This window comes from Anabrus simplex, chromosome 2 (assembly GCF_040414725.1).
Source record: "Anabrus simplex isolate iqAnaSimp1 chromosome 2, ASM4041472v1, whole genome shotgun sequence".
Classification (NCBI taxonomy): Eukaryota; Metazoa; Arthropoda; class Insecta; order Orthoptera; family Tettigoniidae; genus Anabrus; species Anabrus simplex.
This window is the reverse complement of record NC_090266.1, coordinates 982,483,105-982,505,723: the sequence shown is the minus strand read 5'-3', so window position 1 is coordinate 982,505,723 and position 22,619 is coordinate 982,483,105. Positions and strand designations below refer to the sequence as shown.

Genomic DNA, 22,619 nt, shown 5'->3' with positions numbered 1-22,619 from the left:
CTAGTCATCCTAAACACGTGCTGCTACTTAAACTGATACCTCTCAAATGATGCAAGACACACTTTTTGCTTGTGATGGGAACAGATAGGGTGGAAAAATACCAACTTCCAGATTTCTTTATGTCAGGAACACTGTACAGTCCTTGACACAAATAATTCCTGTATCCCTACTTTCACCACCTGCCGGGCTGAGTGGCTCAGACAATTAAGGCCCTGGCCTTCTGACCCCAACTTGGCAGGTTCGATCCTGGCTCAGTCCGGTAGTATTTGAAGATGCTCATATACGTCAGCCTCTTGTCGGTAGATTTAGTGGCATGTAGAAGAACTCCAGCGGGACTAAATTCCGGCAACTCGGCGTCTCTGAAAACCGTAAAAGAGTAGTTAGTGGGATGTAAAACAAATAACATTATTTACTACTTTCACCACCAAATTTTGGAAAGAAAATAATGTATATACAGGAATTATTCATGCTTGTATGGTCCTCTGCCTTGCAATTCAAAATTGTTACATTCTAGTAGAGGAAGAAACATTTGAAATTTTCTTGCTTAACATCTGATAGCTGCAGATGTTAGTTTCTTCAGAACTATACACATCATATCTCTTGCTGTTTTCTTTAGGTTATTGGAATTTCTTTGCTTGTTGGATAACATTCTCAATGCCACGGTGAGTAATAATAATAAAATGTAAATTATGGCCATTAGAGTAGCAATGTTATGTCTTTTTGTGTTTTAAGGCTTGTCCTTGTGTGTGGGTGTGTGTACCTGTACTTCTTCTTTTTCTACCACTTTACCCATACCTGTGGGGTCGCGGGGGCGAACTGAATCGCACATGTGGATTTGGCCCTGTTTTACGGCCGGATGCCCTTCCTGATGCCAACCCTATATCGAGGGGGTGTAATCACTATTGCGTGTTTCTGTGGTGGTTGGTAGTGTAGTGTGTTGTGTGAATATGAAGAGGAGAGTGTTGGGACGGACACAAACACCCATTCCCCAAGCCAGAAGAATTAATCAGAAGCGATTGAAATCCCCGACCCGGCCGGGAATCGAACCCAGGACCATCTGAACTGAAGGCCAGTACGCTGACCATTCAGCTAACAGGTCGGACTGTGTGTACCTGTACTGACCTTGTATTTATCCACTTTGTATGTTCCTTGCATTCTAGTTGTGATTTGTAATTTAAAAAAGATAAGTATTCCTTAGAGTAGATTGGTTTGAGTTGACATATCCAATATTGCAAAGATTGTTCAACTGTTTGGAGCTGCTTAATTCAGTTTTATTAGGTTCGTTTAATGTCATTTTCAATACCTACTGAAAAATTTATTTTTGAAATATTAATTAAGTACTAGGCAAGTCTTAAGCCTTATGTTATCAAGAAATATAATTTTTTTTTTTTTTTTTTAATGTTCATTGGGCAAATGTCTGGATCTTGCACTTTTTCATAATTTTTCAGAAATATGAATGATATGCACCTAGAACCAATGTACAGTATGTTCTATCTCTGGAGCCTGGTGCATATCTTCTCTTATAGTTTTAGCTATATTCCACCAATTATTTTTACTGAGAACTCTCTTTTGCTTCTGGTTTAGCTTCGCACTAACAAATCAAAGTTTTTTTGGCCACAAAAGTATAGGTAAAGGCTAGGATTTGGAAGGTATCAGTCGTGGCTTTAATTAAGGTGCAGCACATCATTTGCGTGGTGGTGGTGGTGGTATTATTATTAATATATTAATAATAATTAGTCATATGGCCTCAGCTACCGTGTTCAGACATTTTAATTTGACGCCATCTGGCTGTCTGATCATCCTTTTCAACGTTCTGTTTTACTCAAGTCCTACTAGATGGCAGAGTAATCCGAATCTCTCTTGGGCATCTATGGCTGAGTTTTAACAAATTTTGTTGGACAAACACCATCTATGTCACCAGAGATCTTTTACATGGAGTGTCGAATGGACATTTTTCTGTCTGTTGTGAAAGTAAGAAACTGAAAAGCATCTTCTGGGCTGCCTATGCCGGGATTGAAACCCACCATCTCCCAAATGCAAGCTCACAGCTACACAAGCCTAATCGCACAGCCAACTGGCTCAGATTATCCGGAATTGATGTCTTCACAGTGGTATTAGCTGTTGTATAAGGGAAGGTATAATTGTCTTTCAGCATATTTTTTCTCAGTCATTGGACCAAGAAATTACAAGAAAAACAAAGAGGATGTGGCAATCATTCAACCACTGACATCTTCCATTGTATAAACCTTATGTCTTTCAAAGGCACACTTTTTGTAAAACCCAATATTTATAGACCTATAGTAAAAATTTGAACATTCCAGTTGTCTTTTCTAGTTTAACACAAAACTTCTTTCTTGCTCTCTGTTCTACTTTTTCATTCATTTTGCTCACAGCTTGTAATTGGATGTCCACATATTGCTTTCTAGGCCATTATAATAACTTGCAAGTAGATGCTTGCATAGAAATCACTTGTAACTTCGAGTAAAACAGTTTGGTGTGATTGTCCTAGGTATTAATGCAGTGCAGATAATCTGTAAAGAGATGAGGAATATTCAAGTGATTTTTTTTAAAAATTAACACTTTCCTGTAAATACACCGGGAATATGCTGAATAGGTATCCTTCATTATTCTCAACCTGGTAACGAAGTCGAAATGCTCTGGAATGAGTTGTCTAATAATGTTATCTAATATAAAATATTGATTCTGCCTTGTTATATATATGTGCATGTTTTTTGTTTTTTTATTTCTGTAAGCATTTTCTTTTGAACTTAGAGTATGGTGATAATTTGTTACTTGAATTTTATGGAATTCTTGCTTCATATTTACAGGTGTTCTGATTACTGGTGTTACCCTGATCACAGAAATGTGTGAGAACAGTCCAGACACATTACAGCACTTTAAGAAGGTAAGTAAGTGTGCCTTTATCATATTGCATGTGTACAAGTCATTTCCTCCTAAAAAGCAGATATTTAAGAGTTTTATTTTGTTTATTTTGATTTTTTTAATCTTCTGCAGCTTTTTTTACTTTGAAAATTTGGAATTGTATGGATGACATGATTTACTTGTTTTAATTGGAAGAAATAATTTATATTTGAAATCGAGTTCAACTATTAGATTGTGTCATATACATACAGTATGTGTCAAAGAGATATTAAGTACCAGTACAAAGCAAAAAATTGTCAACTGGTCACTGGTGGGAAACAAAAAGTATAAGTATTTCTCAAAATTTTCAAATTCAAATATTGCTCATGTAGCATCCTTAAGCAACCTGCATAGCTTAATTTTTCTTTGACCACATTTTCTCTCTTCCATTTCATTGCTTGCAAGATATTCTTTTAGTTTGCATTATTCATGTACTAAATTGTCTTTAGTGTTTCTTGTATCATGCTAAAAACCAATGGCACAGCAGCTCTGAAAGGCCATGGACTACCGAGCGACTGCTACTCAGCCCGAAGGCCTGCAGATTATGAGTGTGTTTGGCATGACAAGTTTTCTCAGCCGTTGTTCTTGGCTTTCTAGACAGAGGCCACTATCTCACGGTCAGATAGCTCCTCAGTTCTGGACGGCAGAGGTTAACTGTCATAAGCGAAATTTCACTAACTTCACAGGAGAGCAGAAAGGAGCTGCTCAGATGCATATATTGCTACCTTCAAGGCAGGCTGAATCGTCAGTTCTGACCAAGGTAAACTATCGTAAGAGCCAATACAATAAGGAGTACGGTAGATGCTGCTGTTCATTGCTCAGTGTTATCAACTCAGGAAAGATGGGAGAAATAAGGAATATATACTGGATGAGGCAGAGCCTGACATATGTAGGCAAATGTTATTCAGTGCAGGAGAATTCCTGTTGCCTTGAACTGTTGTTTGATCACTTATTATTGTTTATGGCTGGATTCTCCTTGCACATACTCTAGTATCACATAGTTGATCTTCATTCCAGCAGAACGTATACATACAATATTGTACCCATAAGAAGACATGACCAAAATAAGTCACATACAATAAAAACCTAAAAATCGTCGATTTTTCATTTTCAGTAGTTGACCTTTGTGTCCAGAATTGTAATCACGAAGGCTGAGTGGACCTTGAACTAGTGATTAGTTGGGAATCAAAGAGGCAGGCATGCTACCCTTACACTGTGGGACTGGCTGTATTAGATGCTGCTAGAGAAATATCAGTGATTTTATTGAAAAATCATTGGTTTTATTATACAAGAGATTTTGCCATGCTAAATTTCCTCCATAATGTACATTGATAGTATGTATTTGTGATTCCATCTGTTTTGAAACTTGTTCATTGCTCAGTGTTATCAACTCAGGAAAGATGGGAGAAATAAGGAATATATACTGGATGAGGCAGAGCCTGACATATGTAGGCAAATGTTATTCAGTGCAGGAGAATTCCTGTTGCCTTTTTGAGTTATGGGTGGTTTGCAGTTTGTGTTCTACATGAACTGTGCAGTAATAATCTGACTTTGGTCCCGAAGTTCGTAAGGAATTCTGTGATGCATGGAATACATTAAGAGTCATCTTCCTTGGTGGTTTGACAGTTCACAACTACTGATAAGAATGTTGCACGGGCGAGTTGGCCGTGCAGTTAGGGGCGCGCAGCTGTGAGCTTGCATCCGGGAGATAGTGGGTTCAAATCCCGCTGTCGCCAGCCCTGAAGATAGTTTTCCGTGGTCTCCCATTTTCACACCAAGTAAATGCTGGGGCTGTACCTTAATTAAGGCCACCGGCGCTTCCTTCCCACTCGTAGCCCTTTCCTATCCCATCATCCCCATAAAAAAAATCAAAATCTCTTTATTTGTAAATGAGGTGTCTACCTTGGTGGCAAATGGTACACTAAAATACACTATTGTCAAGCATTAAATATTAAATTAACAACAGAAGAAAATGTTCCTATAATACAATATTATACAATTTACGCTAACAATTTTTTCTATTAAACACACAGCTCATCCTTAATAAATTTATATTGTTTAAAAAATTCTACTTATAATATCTCTGTACTACTTACATATATAGTCAACTGATATACAGTATGTGGAATTACATCAAATGATACTATACAACTGGTATAAGATTAAAATTGACATTGCATTTATTTACTTATTTTTTATGATTATTATTATTATTATTATTATTATTATTATTATTATTATTATTATTATTATTATTATTTCTTTTTTTTTTACCCATTCTGGAACCTAAGTAGCATAACGACCTGCTGCGTCTTAACCAGAGCCCTTTTTGCCACCACTTTTCGGAGTTCCTGAAGGACCTTCACAGCTACCGTAGTGGTCCCAGGGCCCTCGAAGTCCCCACTGTACTTCACCCCTACAGGCAGTCCCCTACTTTGGCTGTCCAAACTCCTTAGACCAGTGGATGGAATTAATAAGACCTATCTGTGGGTGCGACATAAAGCCACTAAAATAAAAAAATAAAAAAAATATAAAAAAATAAAAAAGAGAGAGAGAGAAGAATATTGCAGTTGGTTGTTCTGATAATTTACTTCAGTTATTCCCCAGGTTTTTGTCACTGTAGCAGTGAGTTACAAAAATGAGTCTTTCAAATTATAAGGGATCCATTTTGTTGAGTCTCCTATTGCAAATACGTGATCTTGGACTGTTATTCCAGACATGTGCAACTGCTGGGCATCTTGAGCAGCTTATACATGGATTGGTTGCAAACATGTTCCATAAAATGCCTTTAGAAACAAATGTTCAGCATTGTATTCCAGTATCCAATAATTCATCTCTAGAATAAAACTTCCCTAGTCTGGAGAATTTCGTTATCTTTAATGCAATTTTATCAAACATTTACGTATGAGGGGATCATAATCATAAAAGTGTCAGTCAATTTGGTATTTGTTTTTATGTCTGTGAGAATTTTATAAGACCATTAACACATCACATTGCTGGGTATAATTTTGGGAACTGAGAATAAAACAATTTAGAGCCTTCCTGTCCATCAGTTGATTGAAGCTGAAAGGGAGACACCACACCCGGGCGACTGGAGTGGGACATTGATGATGATAATGATGATTGTGGTGGTGATGATGAGGATGAAGAATCAAGAATCTTTATTTGCCATTGACCATATACAATGAAATAGGCTTTGTCATCTGATAATAATTTAGTACTTAACACGTTGACTGCCAGGACATATAGCAAGAAATGTCCCGGTGGCCAAAGCATTTTTTCTACTATGCATGTAGTAAATAAGCATTAAAGCAAAATTCGAAGTGATATTTCACTTAAGTGTTCAATGTACGTACGAAATACAATAAAATTTCTCAGCACCCCGAGGTACCGCCGTGGCCCCACAGAAAAGTTCACTGCATGGTTTTGCCTAGACGGCCAGAGCGGTACAGTCTAGCGGTACCAGAAGCTTGCATCGCTTGATAATACACATTGTAGATAACAGGGCGAGCCACGATTTGTTTACTAGCGCTTACGACTACAATCGCAAGGCACTCATTCTTTTACAGTAGGGTGTGTGTGAAATACTTGCGAGATATTTCTAAGTTATTTTACCAGTGAACGGAGAGGTTAGTTATAAAAAGGAAACCGTTTTCTTTCCGAACTCGGAAGATAATGACGCTAGCCCTTCAGTATGAGATCTCTGGTAAGTAGTGTCCATGTCAAACTGGTCTATTACATTTTGCAACACAAAAAACTCTTCACCAACTTAAATTTGAAGGATATTTATTTCCTATTTACTCCTTGCCAAATGCTCAACGGTAATGTAAAATTTTGCTTTGTCGATGAATTTTGTCAATTTAGAAAATGCAAATACGCTCATTTTTACGCTATATATATTGCGATAACCGGAGAAATCAGCTCAGGTATGGATGGAACAATTTGGAAGAAATCAGTGTAACGTATTGATTAGGTAATAATAAGCTTGGGGTGAAAATGGGAAATCACCGAAATCCATAACCAGGTTTCCCGACAGTAGTATTCAAGCCCACGATCTCCAATATCTTGATCTTGCGAGTTAGCTAACCCGGCACACCTAAGCGCATGGCTAAACTGATTGGACAAATACTCACATATTGCCAATGAAAGGAGGTTGGATTAATAAAAAATAAAGACTATATTTTGGAAACCAAGCACGCCAGGATTTGCTCCGAGGCCATAGCGGTACGCTAGCATAGCGAACTCAACAGCTCAGCGGTCTGCCGACCCGGCAGGGAAAGTCAAATAGCAACGCCTGTCAGCGGTACTTTGTACCGCCGTGGCCTCGTGAGACACTCACTCGGCGGTACAATGTACCGCTCTGGCAGCCAACGTGTTAATATTACTAAGACTAAATGAACATACACCTTTTATTAAAACTTAACACTAACATTATGCATTTTTAAGAATTCGGAGGTATTATAAAATGGATTTTCTATTAACCAATCATACATTTTTCTTTTAAAATTACTTAAAGGAGTGGACCGTGCAGAATGTGGTAATTTATTAAATAATATTAAAAAACTGATTTTATGTGAGTGAGCAGTTTTTGGCAGCCTGTGAATTGGGATGTCAGTGTCTGCTTTGACCCGAGTATCATGAAGGTGAATGTTTTCCCTAGTACTGAATTCATTTATGTTGAGGGAGACGCACACTTCATTGACTAAAATGAAATGTTGCTCATTGATAGAGTTGGCTAAATGATTCGGGTCACATAGCCGTGATCTTGTATTTAAGAGTGAGTGGGTGCGAATCCCGCTGTCGAAAGCCCTTATGGTGGTCTTCTTAGATTTCCTATTTTTACACTGGGCAAATGCTGGGTGTCATGATCCTAAGGACTGGGCAAGCTGGGGACTTGGGTTCGATTTTAGGGAGCTTACATTATGGCAATAACAAGACTACACTTCCAGTTCACTCACAACTCCCTTCACCTGTACTATGCAAATACACAAATACAAATACACAAATAAACGAGGAAACTAGTCTTTACAAATATGTACAAACTTGATATGTGAGAAGAATTTTCTCAAGTCTCTGTCCTCTCGAATTCTCTTTAGACAATTTAATTTAAAATTGAAATATGCCTGTGAAACTTCGTGAATACTTTGCTCGTGTTTCAGCATCATCTTCTCTCTTCTGCCTTCTCTCTTGATTCTTCTTTCTGCTATGCCGTAGCCGCCTCGGACATCGTGAAGTTCTAGTGGAAGGAAAGTGCACATCCACAAATTTGAACTCGGTACGCTTAAATACTGTTGTTCCTCAACTCAAGTCCTCTTTTCTTTACTGTAGGTTTCTGGTTAATTATGCGTTTGTTGAGCATAATAACACTCTGCTGTTCCTTAAATGTATTTAACAGTAGAGTAGGTTAACTCTCTCGGGGCTTCTGTGGCTTACGGCCATGCTGTGTGATTCACAGTAGCTGGACAGATTCTCCCCAGTTCTTCCCAAACTTCAGCTTATATGTTTTATTCCCTACTTTCTTGAATTTTTCCAATGCCTTCCTGTATATCATCCCCTACTCCCACAAGGTTCTGTTATCTCTCAGTCTGATTGGTACTTTTCTGATGCGCCAGAATCACTGCGTGGCCTACATGGCACTTTTTTCCACTGGCTTCTCGAACTATCCTTCAAGGTTTGCTATTGCGTTTCTGTTCCTGCATAGGCACCGTTCTGTAGGATATTTCACAATTTTGCACACACACTGGGCTTGCTTCCGCTAAACTTTGCTTTATGTTAAATTATATAGAATTATATGCTTCGAATATTTCAAATTTCCACTCAAATAAAATTATCACTCACTTAAATATTCAAAACCCTGTAACTTCCCGCCATTGTTATACATTTGCTTAGGTTCTAAACCATTACTCCGAATCTCTTCATTCTCGGAGGTCGCAGATTCGAGGCTCACTAGAGTCCCTTAGCTCGGCACTGAGATATGAAAGGGCCGTGTCATGACACAGGGTCGTGACATGGGAATGTACTTCATTAAGGCCACAGCCACTACCTTCCCAAGCATTCATATTGTTAGTGTGATGTTAAATCACTAGCCAAAAATATATGTTCTTCATTTCTTATTCAGCCATACAGGCTAGAACTATCTGTTGATCCAAACTAACTTACACCCTTGTGCTTCTAATCAGAATGCTGCAAGGGAGCAATGCATCAAGATATTGGAGAACTGTTTTCCCGAACTCTATTTGTGTGTAATTGCTTGCATTCGGATTTGGCCTTTGCTCGGCATCGCTCGGCCGATCGCTCCCCAGCCAAAGGGAGTGCTCACTTTAAAACTCTTGATACCTGTACCACAAAAACATTGTCATCAGAAACAGTGGTATGACCTGTGAATTACAAGCTAACAGTAGCATCTGAGCGTGAAATATATAATTTTATTTATTTATTCATTAAATTAATTCGAAGCCTCTCACCGCTGGGTTCCATGGTTCAAATCACGGTCACTTCATCTGAGATTTGTGCTGGACAAAGCGGAGGCATGACAGATTTTTCTCCGGGTATTCCGGTTTTCCCTGTCATCTTTCATTCCAGCAACACTGTCCAGTATCATTTCATTTCATCTGTCAGTCCTTAATCATTGCCCCAGAGGAGTGCGACAGGCTTCGGCAGCCGGCACAATTCCTATCCTCACCGCTAGATGGGGGCTTCATTCATTCCATTCCTGACCTGGTCAAATGACTGGAAACAGGGTGTAGATTTTCATTTTCATTCCTTCAATTAATTATATTCAGTTTTAATTACCATTATTATGTGTTATAACCTCAAAATGTGTGTTGCAATATCAATATTTGTTGTTATTCTTTGTGAAGCATCTTATTACTTCCCAGATGATTAATGGCAGTTTTCATTCAAACGCTAGCACTTTCCATGTACTTTTATTAATGCCACCTCAGGAATACAGCAGAAAATATACTTTTATCGGAAAATCAAAATCATTTTCATACTTTGATCGGACTGAAACAGTCTAAGTGTACAAATACTGAATTCGAGTTCTACTCAAGTGTAATATTCATCTAGATGAAATACATTTACTTTGAAAACAAATTAAAATGCAACTTTAACATGGTATTTAAAAGTACATATTTCCTTTTTTTTATTTTTACAATTTGCTTTAGCCTTTACAATAGAAAATGAAAGTAGAAATGAAACTAATGGAAATTTGCTCTACGTCACACCGTTTAGATAGGTCTTATGGTGGTGATGGGATAGGAAATGACTAGGAGTGGGAAAGAAGCGGCCGTGGCCTTAATTAAGGTGTAGGCTCAGCATTTATCTGGTGTGAAAATGGGAAACCATGGGAAGCCATCTTCAGGGCTGCCAACAATGGGGTTTGAACCCACTATCTCCTGAATGCAAGCTCACAGCTGCACGCCCCTAACTGCATGGCCAACTTGCTCAGTAAAAACAATTTTAGGAAATATTTATCCTCAAAAATTGCATGTCATGCATGAAATTAATTTAATCTGTGATAAAGAAAGAGCGCTATTTGTCAATTAAAACTATTTTTTAGAAAATATTCTTTGCGATTGTTATTGTTTCAGAAGTGAAAACAGGGCTAATTTCTTTATCCTCAGTTAAGAGTTAGATATGAAATAATTAAATGAACAAGTTGTAGTAGTAGTTTTTGTGGGGGGAGGGAAATCACCATATAGTGATAATTGAAAACTTCCAGAAAAAGTATCGAATGGTTTCTAGGTTTTCCCGCAACCATAGATCCTAAGGCGGGGTGGGTATTAAATTGTTTAAATATAGCATATAATAGTGACTTCAAGTTTGAGGGGACCTACCACTCGTGCAGAAGCATCTACACATCAAAGTACCTCTCCATGAACCTAAAACCCAGCCACTTTAATACAGTAGTAAAACCATCTCTTCTCTACACCTCTGAGTGTCTTGTGATGACCAAGAAAGGCCCTCTCAGGAATCTAGAACTTAAGAAATGGAAGATCCCGGGGAGAATACTGAGGCCCCAAGAGAAGAGGGAGGCACCTACAGAATTTGGAACAATGATGATCTATACGAACATCAAGAAGACATTTTCACATGTGTAAGAAAAAGGCGCCTGCTCTTCTATGGGTACCCAACCTGCATGAATCCCTGCAGCCTTACCAGCAGCATCTTCGTTGTGGCAGGTAGAGGGAAGGCATTCTGGAACAAGTGGATTTCTTCTGTCAAGTCAGACCTGGAACAACTGGGGATCCTACACGTGTCCATACATGATCGCACACAGTTTCGGCAAGCCATCCAGTGGGGAATTTTTCCAACGTCACTTGTTGGTAGGAAGAATACAGGGACCAGCAGACTTAAGTGGATGGACAAAAGAAAGCTGGCTTACAGTCAGAAAATGGAGTACTTGAAGAGGAGAAATCGGAAGGCCCAAGTGACGAAAAGATACGAGTCCCATGATCCTCAGTAGGCCCAAACGACAAAGTGATCTTAAATAAAAATATATTTACAATAAATACCACAATACACAGGAAAACTGTTATATATGTAGTCTGTTACTTATGTTTATTTAAAAACACTTTATTTTACGACTGAAAAGTTTAATTCTTGCAGTTACCTATTCTAGATCTGTTGACGTGTGTTCTCCACATTTGTGATTTTTCTGTTTTCCCATATAAGTAACTATGCAAAAATAATATACTGTCAATGTTCTTCTGGAGAAATACAGTTACACGTATCAGAGTTTGAAAGCAAGAGCTCCCTTTGACCAGGCTTTCTGTATTAAGTTTGTGAACTGGTCCATTGAGCATATAAAATGGCCCTACATCCGTAAGCATCTCAAATTTTCTTTCATCTCAGGCAATACATGAACTTTATTTGTACTAGAACATGATTAAAAATGCACATGGCTCTTGCAGGAACTGAGGGAGCTGTCTTCAAAAAAAATGTAATTGTTTTACATGAGAAGAACTAGACAAATCCTGCGTATTTTAAAGTATTTTTACCCATTATCTCTCTGAATTTAGTCCAAGCAGAGCTTGGAACTGGTTTCCCTTTTTTTTTCTACCACTATGAACTCCTGATTTAATTTTATTTTCAGCACTTTTGACAATTTATTTTGCATCAGCAGAAACAGTGTCCGAGCTTTTACTTGAGGTCACCAGTGTTGCACCTTCATCAACATTCATCTTGACGCTTTAAATTTTTACAGGCTTACTAGTTAGACCCACAGTTTATCTACTAATATGAGAGGAGTATTCAATGAACACCGATCGCTCTCCTATGACGAGCGCTCTGCTATGGCCGAAACATTCGTCAGCTAGCTTAATTCGTCATTCATAGGAAACATTCAGTAACTCTCGCGATAATCTCTATCTGCCTTCTCCATGCATTCCTGGAGGGAGTACGAAATGTAGCACACCTCGCTATGTTGTAGCTCACCACTTCTAAGCTCTTCACATGTAGTAAGCCACTTCATTACTTCATTGTGAGTTTGTTAGACTGTAGGGTAAAATTCTGTTATATCAAGATTGTGTCATGTTTGGGAAAATTTTTTATACAGTAAAACCTCGATTATCCATTCTAATGCCCTGGAAGGGGTGAACAGTTAATTTTAAAAAAAATACTAATTTTAGTGGACTTTAGAGTACATAAAATACATACCGTATAACCTTAAAATGCAGTGCATTAAACCCTCTTTAAAACCAAAATGTAGTCAAAGCTACAATGCATACTAAATATTCACTTAAATTACCAGCAGACTATAAATAATTAATTTACCTTGTGTCACTTAAGCTGCTTTAAAAAAGTCCATTACTTTTTTTTACTCTCCTACAACTTATTTTCTTGTTTATGTCCATTCTGAGCTTTCTAATTACAAGAATGTCTGAAATATCCGTATCATCCTCTTGCTCCAAGAATTCCATTAACGTTTCAGCCGACTCCAGTGCGGTCTGAAGCAGTACGTGATTGTGACGCACTCTTCTTCCCCATCCCCCTCACTTTCACTCGTCACTTCGCAGCTGACTGCCGATTTCCCGCTCGCGCTTTTATGTACTATTTCGTCATCAGTTAAAATGTGATGCCCAGGCAATACATTGTCAGTATGAAGCCACTCCTCAATGTTTCTTTCATCCACTTCTCCAAAATGAACGTTATTTTCAACAGTCTTCAGGATATCTTTGATCATCAATCCCTCATTTTCATCTTCATCAGTGAACCCATGAAAATCGTTGGTGAGCTCTTCGACATCAGCATACAATTTTCTCCACAATCGAGTGATGTTCTGAGCGGTTACTAGATCCCATGATTTCTGGGCAAGACAAAGCGCTCGACGTTTCTTCGGAAAGTAAGAGCCCTAGCAATTCCCACTTATAATGCGCCTTAAAGGTTGCTATGACACCTTGGTGCATCAGCTGAATCAATGAAGTTACACTAGGTGGCAAATTGGAAACAAAAATGTTTCCATCCTCTGATTTCAACTCTGTATCAACAGGGTGAGAGGGTGCATTATCAAAAAGGACAGCCTTTAATGGCAAGCCTTGGACGCCAAGGAATCTCGAACCCGCGGAACAAACTTATTATGGAACCAAGTCCTCAAAATATTGCGTGTTATCCATGCAGATTTGTTATGACAATAATGTACGGGGAAATATTTCATCGCTGTTCCTTTGAAAGAACGTGGATTTTTTGCTTTACCAACAACAGCTAATTTTAATTTATGGTTACCACTAGCGTTCGCACAGCACAAGATGGTATTGCACTCTTTACTAGATTTGTGACCAGGAGCTTTTTTCTCTTCAGCAGCTGCTAGTATTTTAATGGGTAAGCACTTCGAATAAAGTCGAGTTTCATCGGCATTGTACACTTGACCTGGAATGAAATTGTATCTGAAGTTTTCTGCTGCACTGCTGCCACCACTTAGTTTTTCTCCTTCAATATTTAATTCTCGAATGCTATGTCTGTCCTTAAATCTCTGTAACCAACCATTGGACGATGGTGAGAACCCTGAGAGCCCTATCTTATCGTGAAAAATTTGTGCCTGCCTTGTTATCATAGGACCACTAATAGGTACACCTTTGCCTCTCTTTTGTTGAAACCACGTGAATAACGCAGCATCCAGTTCTTTTAAAGATGATGCTTTCATTGCTTTCCTTTTAGCGAGTCCATGGGAACTGCGAAACTTGCCGCAAACTGCAACACTTTTTCTTTATTCTTCATTAGGTCCCGCACGGTTGTCACACCCATACCGAACTCTTGCTGAATTTGAGACTAGTTCACCTTTCTTTAACCGTTCAATTATTTTATATGGTTAAAACTATACGTTTTCAATCTCAACATTTCTCAGCCGTTAGAACAGAAAATAAATGTTCAACTTTATCAATCGCTCTCACATTTCCTTACTTTGCAGTACAGTACAGAATGTAGCCTACCTGTGTACTAATAGCAGAGGTTGACTATGACGGACCGCTAGGCTGGTTTCCGTTTCCTGTGAATTGTGAAATATTTACGATGCAGTAGCCTGTGGGTGAAAATATTTAACCTTGACACAGAACGATATGAAAGATCTACGTACGGTACTCAGAGATGTTACACACTACCAAATAAGATGTAGGTATCTTTCTGAAGTAGAAATGACCAGCATACCGTACTGTACGTTCCGTGGGCTGGGAGAGGGCACATTACAGTACATTATTCGTCAACAATGGAATGGATAATAAAGTTTGTGACAGTTGCATTTGAATAGGATCCCTCTTCCTTCGTAACAGTTAAAAGTTAAACAGTTTCGCACAACATAAAATTACGTAGTGAAAAAATGTATGAAGTCATGTCTCCAATGTCGATTGCCGGTCTATGCTCGTGTACGTACAGTAGTTACTGTTCATTATGATCGTGGACTCAGGAGTCGGAGAGTCATTGTACAGTCACTCCAAAACAGAATACTGTATCAAGATACCTTGACGTTAAGAGACGGGTTGAGTGGCTCAGACAGTTGAGGCGATGGCCTTGTGACCCCAACTTGGCAGGTTCGATCCTAACTCAGTTCGGTGGTATTTGAAGGTGCTCAAATACATCAACCTTGTATCGGTAGATTTACTAGCATGTAAAAAAAAAAAACTTTCTGCACCTCAGCATCTCCGAAAACCGTCAAAGTGGTTAGTGGGTCGTAAAACCTACAACATTATTATTATTATTATTATTATTATTATTATTATTATTATTATTATTATTATTATTATTATTATTATTATTGACATCAAGAGTATGCTCATTAGTTTTGGAGCGACTGTACATTGCTTTAAAAAATAAAATATTTTTGTGACGGATAATCCACAGAACGGATAATTGAGGGACGGATAATCGAGGTTTTAGTGTAGTGATTAATTTTCTTGCTATAGACAAATTTTGTTATAAACAAGCAAAATGGTAAAATGTCCTTGTGTAGACAAAATACAATAGTAGCATCTTTTTTTCCTTACTCATGTGATGAATATCAAAGAGATGAACTAACATAACATCAAAGAGCTTATTTTAATTCAAAATTAGTCATGCGAATACAAGATAGCCTTTTGTATTCATGATTAAAGCAGGATAAAATAGTGTCAAAGCAATGAAGTTAAAGTAAATCACAAAATGCTGAGCATTGATTCAGTTAAACTCTAATCATTCTAGATTCTTCAAAATACATATGCTGTTGGTATTTGAAGCTATACTGAAAATTCTACTCTATAACATACAAGATGGCATAATTTCTTGTATACTGCTGACCCTTTTGAGCAACTGTGATTCTTTCTTCAGTCCTTCTGTATTAGATGTAGAGTCAGTATTGCACTCCATGTTCCTCCATTTCCACAGAAGCAAAATTGGTCTTTCCCGATTCAGCTTTAACTTCTATCTCTCTTCTTCTGTTATTAATTTTTGAAAACTTTGTTGCTTTGTTCGATATAGGGATAACATTCTTTTTTAAATAAATGGCTATCTTGCTTTAAAAAAAAATAATCGAGGTTTTAATGTAGTGATTAATTTTCTTGCTGTAGACAGATTTTGTTATAAACAAGCAAGCTTGCATATTAAATGGAATAACTTTGCAATTCCTGTTTCTCTCTTGGAAGCCAATAATTCTGAGATGATGATTAATGATGAGAAGGAAATTAGCTCATTGAAAGAAATTCTGGATAATTTTGCTGACACTTTCAAAACATTCCATCCACCCAGTGTTCCCTGTAATTCTCACACCAAACAATTCGGGGAAATTAATTTATCATCTGTAGTAACTTCGACATCGGAAGTCTGCAACATCTTGAAGTCGATGGATACGAAGAAGTCTTGTGGTCCAGATCAAATTCCAGGAATTGTGTTACGTGAGTGTGCTGAGGAGCTGGCAACCCCACTAGCCACGATAATCAGCTGGTCTCTTTGTACAGACAATTTCCCATCCGAATGGAAGAAAGGATATGATATTCCAGTTTTTAAGAAAGGTGACAGATCGTTATTTGTCAGTTACAGACCAGTAATTCTTCTTTCACTCATTTCCAAAGTAGCAGAAAGAGTCGTATACAAAGTCGTGTATCATGCAGTCAGTGGTTTAATTAATATTAACCAGCATGGGTTTGTCCAGAAACGCTCAACTACCACCAATCTTGCTGTGTACTCCCACTTCATATCTAGCACTCTGGACAATTGCAAGGAGGTTGATGCCATGTACACGGACTTTTCCAAGGCTTTCGACTCAGTGCAGCATAATGCTCTTCTGACTAAGTTGTCAGCATATGGCATTCATGGAAGCCTGCTTGAATGGTTTAAATGCTATCTTTACGAAAGAAGGTATTCAGTAAAATACGAGGGTATCATTTCTCGCCCTTATCAGCCTATATCTGGCGTCCCACAAGGTTCACTACTGGGACCTTTATGTTTTCTTCTATTTGTTAATGATCTGCCATCACAAATCCATTCGAGCAACTACCTGCCCTATGCTGATGACCTTAAAATCTACAGGGTAATTGAAAATATGAGTGATTATGAATTGTTACAGTCTGATATAAATAATATTAGTGATTGGTGCAAAAAGTGGCATTTAACCCTAAACATTTCAAAATGCAGTGCAATATCCTTCACGAGAAAAATTCAAGTTAATGTATTCCATTATAATGTAGGGGATCAAGAAGTGAAGCTTGTTAATAAAATTAACGATATTGGTATTATTTCTAGTAATCAAAGTGGTCTATCTTTCAATGAGCATGTGTTAAATATCGTTAACAAGATATTTAAAAGATTGGGCTTCCTCAAAAGAAATTGCAAGCGTTTTAAATCTGTTGTCGCATTGAAAACACTGTATTTTTCGCTTATACGATCTAGTCTAGAGTACTGCTTTGAAGTGTGGATCCCCTCACAGCAATACTTAGTTAATGCCTTAGAGCGAGTACAGATCAGATTCTCAAAATGGATCAGTAAAAAGTGTTTGGGTATCAAGCTGTCGACAGATTATGATTTGTTTTGTACAAATATGTGTATTGAGTCGCTTAGGACTAGGCGCAGGTATGTCAACGCACGTTTCATACACAAATGTATCAGTAATTTCCTTGACTGTCCCAATCTCCTCCAGTTGCTACCAATTCATGTTCCTTCCCGCAATACCCGACAGGCTGTCACCTTTCACTTACCCATGTGCAGAACGGAATCACACAGGAGCTCTTGGTTTATGCAGGCCCTAAGATCCCTGAACGAAATTAGCGGGATAGTGGATATATTTCACTCGTCAGCTAGTGAAATTCGCAGACATCTTATGGACGCTTCATAGACAGAGTGTTCCTTTTATCTTGTTCTGCCCATTTAGTACCTGAAAGTTGTACTTCCTTTCTTCGGTCATTTCAAATGTATAAGCACTTTTCTGTTTCCATGTCTTTTTTTACCTTCCTCTTGTGTTTTGTAAATATGTATATATTATATATTGCTTAGTTATAATTAGTGGTGGTAGTAAGTTCTGTTAATATTGTCATTATTTGAATGTATTATATCATCTGTAATTGGAGAATCAATAACTCTTTTGATGATAAATAAACAAATCAAATGAAATCAGTTCCTGCTACCATGTTTGTGTTTGTGTCTCAGATGCTCAGTCTACGAGTAATTCAGACTTCAAAATAAGGTCTTCTTTTCAAGTTAACCATCCCCTTCTTTTTCCAGTATTTCCATCTAGTTCTTCCTTTGAATATAGTTAATCCAGCCAGCTTTCTGCCTTGCCATTTTTCTGCTTAGAAGTTCTTTTCTACCTGAGGTCTTAATATGCATGTCATGTATAAAATAATGTTACATGGTTGTTGAATTTGGCATAAAGTTTTCTTAGCTGCTGATACCTAATCATTCCCTTTGGTATTTAATACTTAAGATTATATATTATAGTGGTCATTCAGTATTGTTGCCACTATAATTGCATGGATTTTATTTTGTTTTTCATTATCTTTATGTAACAATTCAAATTTACAAGTGTTTTCAAAAATCAGATTATTACAATTATAGTGTGTCATGTCAGTAATCGCCAGGCTGAGTGGCTTGGACGATTGAGGCGCTGGCCTTCTGACCCCAACCTGGCAGGTTCGATCCTGGCTCAGTCCGGTGGTATGTGAAGGTGCTCAAATACGTGAGCCTCATGTGGCTAGATTTACTGGCACATAAAACAACTCCTGCGGGACTAAATTCCTGCACCTGGGCGTCTCCAAAAACCTGTAAAAGTAGTTAGTGCGATGTAAAGCCAATAACATTATTATAATTTCATGTCAATAATCATTCACCTTTCCAATCATCCTTCCCATGAGGATTTCATTCTCCAGCAGACCATCCTCTTCTTGAAAGGAAGCTGTTGTCATGTTCTGTGAGTTGCTAATGTGTTTGTGCATGTGAGGATTTTACCCTTTTTAGTAGTCTTCATGCACATTGAGAGCATATTATCATGTTGTCGCTGCCAGAACAAAACCTCTCATGTGTAAAACATAAACTTGCTTATCAAAAACCCTTAGCTGTTTGCCTCCTTAGCGTAACCACATTATTAGCTGTAGTCTTTGGAGGCCCGGCTTCAGTTCCTGATAATCCCAGAGATTTCAGAATCGGAGGAAGGTTGGTACATGGTTAAAATGGTCCATACTGGGCGAGTTGGCCGTGCGGTTAGAGGCGCGCGGCTGTGAGCTTGCATCCGGGAGATATTGGGTTTGAATCCCACTGTTGGCAGCCCTGAAGATGGTTTTATGTGGTTTCCCATTTTCACATCAGGCAAATGCTGGGGCTGTACCTTAGTTAATGCTACGGCCGCTTCCTTCCAACTTTTAGGGCTTTCCTATCCCATCATTGCCATAATACCTATCTGTGTCAGTCTGACGTAAAGCCAATAGCAAAAAAAATAAAAATAAAAATGGTCCTTGCAGCTTGCCTTCATTGGGGGTGTGCCTGAAAAGAGCTGCATGACCTCAGAACAAGGACACATGTTTTCTTTATCCTTAGTTTCTATTTGGTATTAAATACCTATTTTTAATATAATTTTGTTAGATGTTTCACATAACAAAGTTTTGATAGGAACTTATTAGGTCCACCTTTTTTCAATACAATACCATTTTTCTAGATTAAATAGCAACAATTATTTATTCGCTACTAGTGTAGTTTTGATGCTATTTAGAGTTATTTTCTGTCGAACCTAGATCATAGAAATGGGCAATCATATAAAAATTTACACTTGCACAATATAAAATACATTTCAACATTACACTTAAAAATAATTCCTGAATAAAATGATTAGAATGACAATGCTTATCTTCCTTTAGCAAGTTTTAAGATTTGTGGGTCGTGTACAATGAGTTAAGAAGACTCATAGTGAGTGAATTTCTGCCCAGCTGGGATCTTGGGAGTCCTGGGTTCGACTTGTTACATTTAATATCTGGTAACAATATTGTGATTTAAAGACTTGTTGCACTTTGTACAGAGTATGAATAGTAATTCTGTGATTAATGAAATCAATCTTAAAGGACACAGTTGTGAATAGTTGCTTGTGTCTGAATCCATTCGTTTGTTACTACAACATGTCAGATAAGGTGAAAACATGTTATGAGTGAAGTCCATAAGATGCTAAAAGAACGGTGTTTCTCAGTTCAATGCGGGACCTAAAGAATAAAGAGAAAAATACTAGTTATATGAAATTGCATGTAATAGGTGAGCGTGGGAAGGGGCAGAGTAGAAAATCTAATCATGTAATTATATATTTTCATGAGACTCGCCTCGGATGGCTGTTGAATGGCACGAAGTATCGAATAAATAATTGTTGTAATTTAATCTAAACAACAAATTGTATTGTGTTGAATAAGGTGGACCTAATAAGTTCCTATCAAAACTTTGTTATTCTCAGTTCGATACCGAAGATCTCGCAGCTAGGAAAGGCAGAGCTACATTTCAACTGCATAAAACCACCGTTACTGTACTTCAGTAAATAATGGTAAGCCAACCGTATAAATTATAGTAAATAATTCAATCTTCTTCATGAAATTCTCTTACGGACGTAAAATTTTGTGCACTGTTGTTTGTTTATCTGAAAATATGACTCTCCGGACTATGTATGGTCCCAGTCCTACTGTAGTTTACCGGTATGTGAAATATGGAGAAATTTTTAGTTGTTAAACACAAAAGATTAAGCATCAGTGAAGAACGTAGCAATAATAAAGAGTGATTCACCTGAATCGAGTGATACTGTGCTACTTGTGTAGAGAACTTCATCTGATGCAGTGTGCAGGTTTCATCAGTTTTATTTAAACATCGGATTTACATATATCGAAACTGAAAATTGTGAACTTCCTCAGTGTGTTGTGTGTGGTGAAAAATTAAGCAATGAATGGATGGTTCCAGGCAAACCAAAGACACGCTTGTCAACTAAACATTCATTTAGAAAATAAAAATATTTCATTCGTTGACTCTCTTCTCAATTTGAAGAATGACAGTTAATGAGTAAAATAACTAAAAATTCAGAAAAACCACTAATAGCTAGCTATAAAGTAGCAGAAGTTATTGAAAGGAAAGCTGAGTCCCATACAGCGGCAAAACTTCAATTTTACCTTGTTCTAAAGAAATAGTAAAATCGATGCTAGGGGTGGCTGCTGAGAGGGCATTACTGAAAGTATCTTTTTAGCAAATAATACTATTGCTTGCCGATAAAGAGGACATGTCAACTGATATTCAAAATCAGGTAGCAGAAAAAAAAAATGCTGGTACAAAATTTCAACTTTAGCTTGAAGAATTAATGGACATAAGTAAAAAATGCCAAGTAATGAGCTGTATAAGATTTTTAAACAGCAACTCAGCAACTCACTTGTTGAATAGTTCTTAGCTTGCAAAGAATTACAAATGTGACTTTGGGAAGTAAATCATGCAAAATTTCCAGGTTTCCTGACATTTGTACTATTTCTACATCAGTGTTTTCATGGGTTTCTGAGTCTGCTGAAAACAACTCACAAAATTTATCCTATTTTTCTAAACCCATATCTGTACTATTTCTACTCCAATGTTTTCATCGGTTTCTTAGTCTGCTGAAAACAACTGATAAAAATAATCCTATTTTTCTAAACCCATTCAGATGTGAAATAATGAATAGTAAGAAACACGCTGATGCCAAATTATTTGATAACGCAATCAGGTATGTGATGAACGACACAGAAAGGAACGTTATTGTAGCGGGTGATCTGAACTTGCCAAATGTAAACTGGGAAGGAAATGTGAACGACGGAAAGCATCACCAACAAATGACGAATAAATTAATAAGGGGCGGATAGCTGAATCAGAAAGTGATGGATATAACTAGATGTGGTGCTAATACAACAAGATGAGCTCTATAGAGAAACTGAAGTCATAGATGGTATAAGTGATCATGAAGCTGAAATTGATGTACTTAAAAATAAATGTGTTAGAAAGGAATGCCAGAAAAGTAGGACTATTAGACAATACCATTTGGTTGAAGCAACAAGAAGAATGAGGAAAATTTTAAAAGTTAATTATGATCAATGGAGTCCGGCCCCGCGATGTAGGGGGCAACGCATCCGCCTGTCACTCGGTGGCCCCGGGTTCGATTTCCGGCCGGGTCAGGGGTTTTTAATTGTAAATGATTAATATCCCTGGCCTGGTTATTTGTGCCGTCCTTAACATTCCTTTCCCCACATTCAACACTCTACACTTCCACAATTCCAATTACATGTAGGTTCATATCATATGGTGCAAGTAGGGGCAAAATATCTCTATAGGTCGATGCCCCAAACAAATAGCATTTTAAAAAAAATCAATGGAGAATAGTAAATAAAGATGTAAACACCCTATGGGATGGATTTAAAGCAATTGTTGAGGAGAATGGTTCATGGTGTGGGTTACTGTGGTCACATCCTAGTTTGTGAACCTTGGGCAACAGCTGAGTGGCCTAGTAAGTGGTCCTGAGAGTTGGGATACCAGTTGCTATTGAATGGGAGTGGGCATTTCGGACATATTCTGAATCGTGGCCCTCGTTGTGCTCAGGCGCCCAGTGCTATACAATCCACCAGTGGTCCCTAACCAGTTAGAGGAGAGATCCTGACTTGGACTATGTGTAAGTAGGGTAACATCCTGCTTCACAAATTTACCGAGCTCAGAACATTTTAAGCAAGCCTAGTACCTGTGGGAGTAACTGAGTCCCACTCCCATTCGAC

At 37.8% G+C, this 22,619-nt stretch overlaps 1 protein-coding gene across 12 annotated transcripts in view; it reads left to right on the top strand.

Annotated features, from left to right (window-relative positions):
* Positions 1–22,619, top strand: part of AP-1gamma (adaptor protein complex 1, gamma subunit) — a 792,649-nt gene that overhangs the window by 303,418 nt on the left and 466,612 nt on the right. For all 12 annotated transcript variants that reach the window (XM_067141824.2, XM_067141823.2, XM_067141830.2 and 9 more), the window contains one exon: positions 2,829–2,905. In XM_067141824.2, coding sequence (XP_066997925.1) covers positions 2,829–2,905 — 77 coding nt within the window. The remainder of the gene's footprint in view (positions 1–2,828; positions 2,906–22,619) is intronic.